At 35.5% G+C, this 10,744-nt stretch overlaps 1 protein-coding gene across 1 annotated transcript; it reads right to left on the minus strand.

Moving 5' to 3' along the window:
- Positions 1-2,152: 2,152 nt before the first annotated feature.
- On the minus strand, positions 2,153-9,811 carry LOC104617405 (WD repeat-containing protein 36-like). The gene is made up of 6 exons (XM_010282720.1): positions 9,710-9,811; positions 8,070-8,212; positions 7,301-7,417; positions 6,985-7,066; positions 4,405-4,592; positions 2,153-2,445 (listed from the first exon to the last, which is right to left on the minus strand). The coding sequence occupies exons 1-6, from the start codon at positions 9,741-9,743 to the stop codon at positions 2,296-2,298; spliced, it is 714 nt and encodes a 237-aa protein (XP_010281022.1). The 5' UTR covers positions 9,744-9,811; the 3' UTR covers positions 2,153-2,295.
- Positions 9,812-10,744: the final 933 nt, after the last annotated feature.

The following is a 10,744-nucleotide window of genomic DNA, read 5'->3' on the forward strand; positions in this document are numbered from 1 at the left end:
GAAAAATAAAGAAAAAAGTCCCCTGTACAAATCTTATAAGTTTTGTAGACAAACCTTGTATATAGATTTAAACATCTGTTCCCAAAAAAGGTTCTTGTATGTCAGGGAAAAAGAACATTTGTGCACTCAGTAAAATGAAGAATCTCCACAAGTAGGAAACCATTTCACAACTGTTCTGTGGCTGAAAGGCAGCAAAGCATGAAGACTACAGCACAATTACTATTTCTCACATTCAAGAAGCAGGAGGGGCATACAACATTAGAAGATAGCAGGTCTGGAGTATACAAACAGAAATACATTATTTCCCTTAATATTTAATTAAATTGTAGGTCCCATTGCTACAGGATGTTGTGAAGGATAAATGAGTTCTAAAAGAGATTAGATGAACTCACAGAGAACAAACAAGTCTGCCACAGAATATTAAACACAACTGTTAGAATATAGCTGACTGCTGACATGCTAGACCCTTTGCATCGAATTCCTTGCTCCAGCTGGAGATTGGACACTAGAACTGACAGACCTTTGCTCTGATCCAAAAGAAAAGTTCTTTATCCACTGTTCCATCTACTGGGGATGGTCTGCAACTACTGACATACTCATCTTTAAATATTCTAATGTCTTGGTACAAAAAAAATTATTCTTTACGACCTTCTAAATGAGTTACTGTAACACCTATAAGCTCAGAGGTTTATTATTTATTAATTACATTGAAGTTTGAGGGATTGGGACTACTTCAGATCCATTCAAGAAATTGGGAGTAATGGGTTCTTGCAAACCATATCACCAGAAGCTAATCATCTATGGTACAAAGGATTTTCTTACATCTCAGTAGTAAACTTCATAAAAAAAAAAAACCTCAGGTGTACATCATTCCCACGGACTCTACATTCTCAGTCCTAACTGGCTAAAATGCCAGTCTGTAAACTTACATAATACTTCTCTGTTCTCTTGAAGTTTTAACACGAGTTAAAAGTTACGGATAAAGAACAGCCAGAACACAGGGAAGCTGCAAAAGCTGACTTCCCCTCACCTCAGCGCTACATTGATAACTGATTTTTCTTGCAAATTTGAGCACCCAAAAGGATGCTGATCTCATGATACATGTGGAATTGTCACTTGTTTCAGGCAGTATTCTGTACGCTACACTGCACATACATGTTTACAGGTAATCTGTTCTAGGATACATGACTAAAAAGAGTTCCATAATGTGATGGCATTTAAAAAAAAAAATCACATATATAACACCAACAAAACTACACTATTGTTTCAGTCTCATGCCAAATGCAATGAACCTGTTTTTCAAATTTTCTCATCAAAATTGCATGTATTTCTATTAGTCACTCTGTTGGCCTGCGTCTGGAGCATGTGAAATATAGCCAAGGCCTTGTTCAAGAAATTCTTCTGCTGTGAGGCAGTATTTTCAAATAGAAAAGTTTAAGTTTTAAGATAATTCCCTTCATGAGTTCCCAAACTCTGCACAAACCTTATTATTTGAAACCTAAATATCAATTCATAAAAATAACACGATTCAGTAAAAAATTCCCCCCAACCCAAAGTTTTTATTCCAGTAATCTTTATCTCCTTAAGAAAATGATCCTAATTTTTGTAAGAAACGGAGCCTCCAAAAAACCTGTTTGTAAAAAAATATGTGGGTTCTTTTGGTTTTACTTTCGTTTTTTTCCAAGTTCCATCATTTGCAGTGCAGCTAGAAATCTCTGCTTTCAAAAATAGGTGTCTCAGGCAAAATAGTGAACACAGCTTGCCAAAGAGAAAAGCAAACTAATTTTACAAACTTTATAGGAAAAGTGCTCTGATTGCAAAGGAATGCAATTTTTATATTAATTTGCTTTAAACTGATGTTAATAAATTCTTAATAACTCAGACTTTGTTTTATTTTTGCAACAATAACTGTTTATTAGGCACAATGTGTCTCCTGCACAGAAATTACATTCCCACTTTTTTTTTTCCCCCAAGTCATTTCTTCATTCTGATTTACATTTTTGGTCATGGAATCATAAGATAACTAGCCACATTACCTATAGCAATCCAACTGTTTGTTCACTGACAGCACAAACTAATACAACATGAATATTTAAGCTGCACATACTAATTTTTGCTCCAACTGAAGTGAACAAAACTACTCAGTTATGCATGTTCTAAAATACTTTGTCATACACAGATGTATAAAATACAGCATCAGAAGTCCTAGTATGATTCTTGGAATCCAGTATTTTTGGTAATAAATTGTACTATTATTCCAAGGGGAATTTTATATAGACAAAACCCTTAAGTATTTTACAGCAAAGCACTTTTCATATATGTTAACACACACAGACTCTGATTGAAGAGAGACTGCAAATGAATCCAAGTTTCCTCAAGTTGCACTGACAGTTTGGATATTTCTTCCAATAGGTTTGGCTCTGATGAGAGAATCTTAAGATGTAACTGAAAATGAAAACAAGCAGTTAGTGAAACAAATACAAATAATAAAAATCCTAAAAGATCAGTTTCCTCATTCAATTCCAATACTTTCCTTTCAGGAATGTCCCAGGTAGGAGAATAACTCTCTTCCTTCACTTAATTCCCTCCATTTAATGCTGCCTCCCTTCCGCTAGTCTTTTACAAGCCATTTCACTCCCACATATGTATGAGAATGGAATAAGGCAGCAAAATGGCTTAAATATGTTATTGCTCTACTAGATATTCTGCTGCTGCTGAATCTATCCTAATCGCACACTTTCCTAAAGGGTAACTTTCTCCTCTTCCCAACCTGCATCACAAATTCCTCTTTAGGCTAGGAAGGCTAAACAGATTCGCTGAGGTGAATCAGGATTATTAGTTTGATTATCCATGTTACATAAAGCAATAAGACTCTATACTGATACAGGGAGATGATGTTTCTCTAAATAGTAACCGTGGTACAGCATGAAGAGACGAGACCTCTCAGTCTTGTAGAAAAGCAATATATTAGAAATTTTAGGAAAGCAAACTTCCAGCTCTTCAAGGAGTTAGTCAATAGGACTCCCTGGGAAACTGCCCTCAGGGACAATGGAACAGAACAGGGCTGGCAGGTCTTTAAGGGTGGTTTCCATAGAGTACAAGAGCTCTCAATTCCCATTGAGAATGTAGTGTAAGAAATCAGGAAAGGAAGGCAAGGGACAAGCATGGATGAGTTGACACCTGCTGGGCAAACTAAAGGGTAAGAAGGAAATACACTGTGGAAGCAGAGGCAGGAATCCTGGGAAAAGTACAGAAATGCTGCCTGGTTGTGTAGGGATGGGGTCAGGAGGGCCAAGATGCAGCTGGAGCTGAACTTGGCAAGGGATGCAAAGAATAGTAAGAAGGGCTTCTAGAGGTGTGTTAGCCAGAAAAGCAATGTAGCCTGCAAGAGTTAAATTTCTTTTGTATGAAAATAAACAGAAAGATAAATTCTAACATCTAATATTGCAACTAGTAATTGTATTCAGTCAATATAACCAGACTAATAAAAACCAGAGTAATAGACATGATAAAAAGCCATCGGTGAATGAATATCAAAACCCCAATCCTAAGTCTTTCACTCTACAGGTCTACTTCTATTCATTTGCACTACTTGTTCTTCTTGGAAGCTGCCCCACGTTTTATTTAACCCCAAGAAAAGGAAAAGAGCAAGTCAGATTTGTCCAGCATTACACACTATCTTTAAAACCATACAATATTGCTATTAAGAAATATTCAGTTAAATAGATGGTATTACATATGTCTGAATGTTTTAACAACTTTGTCCTAGTAAAATGTTATTAATTGCTTTCCCACAGTTTCATAAGTCAGAGTATCTTGACAAGGTAAGCATTTGTGTGTCAGAAGGGTTCTGCAGAACCTCTTTCTCTCTGAAAGCAACTGCTACTGTATTTCATCACAATAGTGTTCTAACTTCTACACACTTGGGAATAATTTCACTAGCTCTGTAATGCTTACAGGTAATAGAAAAAAGGCAGCCCACTGACATGGCAAGTAAAAGTGGGGCTTACAATGTCTAGTGATAAGTCCAACAAAATGCCTATTTTATTTCCCTATTGTACATTGAATTCTTTTCTTACTTAAAAGTTAGCATATATTAGCTTAGCAATTAACAACCATAAAGAAGTTAGGTATGTTACAAAAAATAAGAACAATTCTTAGTAACAAATATTAGAATAAAACCTGCCCGGTGTAGTCATCTTCACAATATCTGGGTTTTTTGCAAGTTTTTCTTGACTGTGACCAAATGAATTGTCAAATTATCCAATATACTCAGTCATTTTAAAACCATTCCCAACAAAAAAAAAATCACTTAATTCTTTCAAGCAGACAATTTACATCCCTCTACTGTACAACCATCATTTTAAACAGGACTAACATAAAATTTTGTAAGAAAATTGTTACCTTTAGGAAAAGTGCAAGGTATGCTTGAGCAAGTTCAAAGTTGTACTTCTTCTTCAGCATCATCCCGATCATTCTCAAGAAGCTTTGCATCACTTCAATTGAGCCACCACCTTCAGGGGCCAAACCCCTTAGTTCTATCTCAATATTAGATGGTCCCAAGCTTTTCAGTAAGTTAAGTGGAGCTGTATCTGCATTAAAAGCATTGAGGGATACACTATCATTAACATTTGCAGAAAAGAATCTTACAAATCCTTCATGTGGACAGGTTTATTCCTAAATTCTTAAGCAGTGACTGTTATGTTTCAAGTTTCTACTGTTTCCTTACTTTTTTCTTTTCCACAAAATGCCATCCTGCCTTTTAATGTCCCATCACTCCCTACAGAGAAGCACATCTCTAATGACAGTTGCATTTTATTTGTATGTTCATGTTGAAAAATACAAGCAACATCTTTGTACCTGTATCACTTTTTTTCCCCATTTCTGTCTTTTAAACTAAACAAAATTTCCTGTTAACCACATAATATTGTCATTTTAAATTTCTTCGCAAAAAGAACATATATACTTGCGACTTAAAGCTGTTGCTGCAAATATATTCTAGAAGAGACAGGGTACTACTTTTACTAGGAGTCTTTGCAGTGTTTAGTCTTACTGACATTAAGTTAAATGGAGGATCATCTGGTGCACCTAAGATAATAATTACTTTTGTTAAGTTAATTCCTCCTGCTTTTCCTGGGACCTGGGAGGTGCTTGGATGGGGGAAATCTTTTCCCTGGTAGAAATACATGCAATTTACAAACTCTCTCTCCTCTTCATTAACATTCTTCCTCAGGATTTTTACAATCCTACCTGACCTTTGAGAATTCCACCCATTTGCTTTAAAAATGCAGAAATAAAATATGTATGGTTGCAAACACAGCTGCTGGTAAAAACATTTTTTAAACATGTCTTCTAATTAATATTTCTTTTGCTAAGAAGTTGCAAAGAAGTGCAACTTCTTATACTCTTATATCATGGTAACTAATGGTATCAGTCATTGGCTAATATTCCTTATGTGGTATAAATCTGTTTCCATCTGTATTTGTTTTCTATGAAAATCTAGCTAGTTTTAAACGTAATTGTGGTATTAACAGTACTAAACAGATGCATTAACTAATTTTTGTGTTGTGATATTAAAAAACCAAGTATGGAACGTATTATGAAGTTGGTACACACACAATATGGAAAAGGTGCCTAGCTCAACTGGTGTTCCACAGTTATGACTGGACGTACCAAACCGTGTCTCCATCCCAATGGTAAGGCAGGATGGCATCTAGTATAATACTATTTATTTGCATAGCCTAATCACCTTTAGAAGAGATGCTTGTAAGCTAGCAAGCACACAGCCATATTACCCACCAGCAGCTTCCTGAGTCAGGATCAACAGGCTCCCTGGATTGGGATTATAGCACAGACCCTGGAGCACACCTGCCTTACAGCAGAGAGGTGGCCTTTGGGAGCCTCATGAGACCACTACTGCCATGCATCATGGAGCACACTTGCTTCCTGGTACAGCCAGCCTCTAGGTGCTTGGTTAGGTTTTGAAATATTCATCTGATATTTCACTCTTTGCACAACTCTGAAGCAGCTTAATAGAATACTATCAATTGAAATACTAAAACCACAGCATAAAAACACACCTCATTTGCAACAAGTCGTGCACATAAGATGTTTTAGGTGCAGTTGAGTGAGCTGATCATCTCAAAAGAGTTTAAGTAAGGGTAGAAAAATTCCCAGCAGAACTGCCTTGTGGACAGGCTACCAGTGACTACTCATTTACATTTCCAAGCCAGCTATTTTAGTAATCATTTCCAAAAGTCTAAATTTCAGTTATTCTATAGCAGCACAAGTTAAACAGGGAAAACAGGAGGTATATTCCACAGGCAATTTAAGTGACTGAATTTCAGAATGAATTGAATGTTTAAAGAAATCAAACAGCTTATTTTTATATCAATTATTTCTTCTGAGTCACCATCACTGGAGGTGTTCAAAAAATGTGTGGATGTGGCACTTCATGACATGGTTTAGAGGGCATGGTGGTGTTGGGTTGACAGTTGGACTTGATGATCTTAGAGGTCTTTTCCAACCTTAATGATTCTATGATTCTGTGGTAAGTAGCACTTGAAAATAGAACTTGCTAAGCAAATTATATTATTCATGTGTTAGTGAATCAGCAGACTACTCCTTACTAGATCATTCCCTTCCTTCTTACCGTACAAATAATACATAGTACTTTTTCTGGGTGAGATCATGACAATCTCAAAGTCTAACCATTTTAGGAACATTACCTTCTTTCTCTGTATGGGTTTTAGCCAGAACTAGGCTCCATGCTTGAGGCAAGCTGGAGTACCAACAGATCTTTGATCTAGATTGGCTATCTATGTATTAGTCAGCTTTATACATACAAAGTCATACTCTTAGTCTTTGCTACTGTACTACACATACATTTTTTCCACACACATTACAATTCTAGCATTAGAAATCAAACATATATAAAAATATTATTAGGATGTACATTTTTAGTGAAATATCTTGTTAACTTACATTCATTAGTGCTCAGGGCTTCTTCAAGATGAATGTAGAAATCAGATTTCTGTGCCAGTACTCCAAGGTTTACTACCTTTGACTAGACCATGAAAGTATAAGAGAGTGTACATGAATATGAATACATACTTTTACATCTCAATTCTTTTCCTACTGACAGAATAGAAGACTTTAAGAAAGAAAGCATTAATGTAAATGCATCAAAACTGGTACTTTAAAGTCTTTAGCAACATATCACTCAGCACTAAAAAGCATTTAAGATTTTCTTGTAAAATACACTAGATAAACACTATTATATATTGAATCTTGTTTTTACCTCTGTATCATTTTCTTCGTCTGGAGCAATGTATCGGGGTATAAGACCAGGAACCGTTGGGATGAAGAAAGGGGCTGACTTGGGAACTTTTGGTGGCTCTCTTGGTTTATTTTTTTTCTGTTAATTAGATATTTGAATTAAAATCATCATCAAAGTAAGAACATGTGTGAATTTTCTTTGTCAAGAGTTTTATTTTTAAATATTATGAAAACTGTAAGGACTAATTGAAAAGTAAATATATAGGTTAAATATTTTATCACTAAATATGAAGCTATTTAGAAGGAAAACAGCCACTCTCCCAAATCCCAGAAGTTGTGAAGAGCACCATATAGTCTTCTACTGCAAGATCTTGAAAAATACCTGAAAAGCAGGATCAAATTTTGTGCTTAGGTAAGTGCACCTCATACAAGAAGGGTGAATGTATCTGGATGTATACTGCTATTTTATGTGCCTTCCCTCTTTTTCTGACTATGGGAATGCCCAACAGTTATTTGGAGGCATAACCTAGAACAGCTTTACAGGCACTTATTAGCTGCATTGACATGGAAATATCTGCCTTCAGACAGCTATTTTGCATGCTGCAGAAATAGTAACGGCAGAAGTTATGAAACCATTCCTCCTTCTCAAGATTTCTTGAACATCCAAGAGAATGATTAAGACAACTGTCTGTTCTACATGACAGAAGAAATAGCCCTCATTTCACCCCCTTCTTAAAATCTACAATCCAAATACTACAGTAGATAAGCAACGCTGTGCCTACTATCATTACCTTGATAACATCGAGACTGAGGAGATTCTTCCACCTTGATTCCGGTAATGAGGAAAGGGTCACCAGCTGCTCTCCCAGTTGCTCAGGTGAGACATATTCTATCATTTCATCACATGTTTCTTTATCTCCTGCCACATCCACATCTTTCAAGAACAGGTATTTTTTTTGAACATACATACTTCACTTTTTTTTTAAATCTTAACATGATTATTTCTTTTGAAATGTTTGAAAAACATGCATAACAGCTATCTATATCGGTGCTAGCATAACATATAGGTGAAAAGCTACACAAACAATCTCTATTTAATTATTAATTAAATATTAAATTGCAACAATTATAGCTAAAACACAGAACTGGATAAACAAGATTTTTAAGACTAACAAGATTTATCTGCTTTGGCTGAAATGATAAAAAAAGCAATTTATAGAAGTCCTAAGGCAATAACTATGCATTACCTTTAAAATGTTATTAACTGTTTTAGAATATATACACAGCAATGTTATTTCTGAGTTACAAATCTGTAAAATCTTTGCATTTAAATATGCACAATATTCACAACCTGTTCAGAGGTATGACTGAAGTAGCACATAAAAATGAAAAAAAATCTCAACATTAAAGCACTATATCACATAACAAAAGATATGTAGTCTGTCATTAGGTTTTCTCTAGACTTGCTACATGGTCTTGACTAAATACCTCTAACTTTCCTTTCCTTTTTGCAAAATATTACATGGCTGAAACCATAAACGTGATAGAAAAGTCTGAAACAACAAAGAAATGTGAACTCCTAAAAGCTCTGAGCATCTCAACAGGAACTTTACATTTGCTGAAGACAGAAAGTGAATTAAAGTGTTCAGTCAGAATCAGTTTACAGGATTAAAACATTCGAAGTTTTGGGATGAAATCCTGTCTCCCTAATTTAAATATCTAAAATAAGTATATGCTTAATAAAGTAGTCATCATCAAATATATTCCTCACTCTTTTATGCAGTCAATAGCTAGGTGTGTTTCACCTCCAGATGGTGATCTAAATGTAGGCACTGCTGAACTTGGGCAGACAAGATCTCCATCTAGAGGCCTTCAGAAGCACAACCATGTCTATTAAATGCATCAAAAAGGCAATTTAGGCCTGCCTTTCACCGTCAAACTAGCGCAGGTACATGGGAGGTCAGCTGAACCCAGTTCTCTTGCCAACAAGACAATATACAGCAGTGAGATTACCATGGCATTAGGTAGACAAAAAAGCTGGACAGAAGTGGAACAAAGAGCAATACCCCCTCCTAGCACCAAACATAATGTTAATTTCAAAATGGTCTCACAGATGTCAAAAGGGAAGGTATTTACACAACTCTGGATTAAAGAAAGCCAGCAAAGAGCACCATGTTTTTATTACCTACAAAATCTCCTTGAAGATGTGGAGGTCATCACAATGTAATTATTTATGTCTGAACATAAATGACTAGATTTTAGTAAATATTATTAGCATATGAGGACATACGTAAAAAATAGCAGAAGCAATAGGAACAGTCCAGAGAAAGAATGCTAAGACAGAATGAGTTTTTGCTGAAGCAGCAAACCATCTTCCATTTGAAATATAATATCAGACTGAAAATAAAATACTTTTTCATCTGAAAATTACCTTGCACAGGGCAGGTGCTAGGGAGTGTCACCATGGAAGGTTCATAATCTGCCGGAAGGGGCCGTAAAGAGACAAGTGAATACAGAGAACGGTTTGACCTGAAAAATAAGACAGGCATTTTAAAAAACATTTTCAGGTGAACAGGAACAAGCATTTTAAACAAAATTTTTACTGCAGTCTAACACTACTGCACTATGGCAATTCCCCAGGTTCTATTCAAGATTAGTTTTGCTCATCTACTAGATAAACAAGAAATGAAACATAGCAATATACATAGCCTGAAACAAAAGTTATGCTGAAATATTAATGCCAAGTACATTTAATACATATGGTATTACGATTACTTCACTCATTGCCAGTTACTGTACTTCCTCAAAACTGCAAAACAGCCTATCTAAAAAGCTTGCTTTGTACTGCGTATGTACAATACATTATATTACAAATAGAAATGAATCACCCTGCTTTCACAGAATTTTAGAGTAATACTCTTAGCAAATTTTCTTGAGGTTTGGAACATGCACACAGGTCATTCTAGCAAATTATTTTTCTGTCAATATAAACCACAGCTAGGTAAAAGTATTTGTCATTACTCACAATGAAGTACTTTTACTTAAGCAGAGAAAGGTCTAACTATTGAATGCTCCTCAGCCAAAACTACAGGTAACAAATGTAAACTGAAAGATCGATCGATCAACCAATCAATCAAAAGAAAAAAAACCCAAACCACTTAAAAGGTGTGTTACTTCAGTACTGGACCTAACCAGTCATTTGCTTTAAAGCCGTATCAGGAGGAAACTGAACTACAACACATTTTACATCTGTGCTGATCTACCATTAATAAACAGAAATAGTTGCAACTTCTAAATTCTACTCAGAAGTCTCTGGCAACATTGTATACCAGGACAAGAAGGAAAGCCCTTCCGAAAGTAACACTATATGAGCACTGACATTTCAAAAGGGGTAAAAAAAATAGTAGAGGCCAAAGGGAAATTCTAGGAATGGCATAACAGGAATTCCTTAGAGTAGGAAACACTT

This window comes from Phaethon lepturus, unplaced genomic scaffold (assembly GCF_000687285.1).
Source record: "Phaethon lepturus isolate BGI_N335 unplaced genomic scaffold, ASM68728v1 scaffold4532, whole genome shotgun sequence".
NCBI lineage: Eukaryota > Metazoa > Chordata > Aves > Phaethontiformes > Phaethontidae > Phaethon > Phaethon lepturus.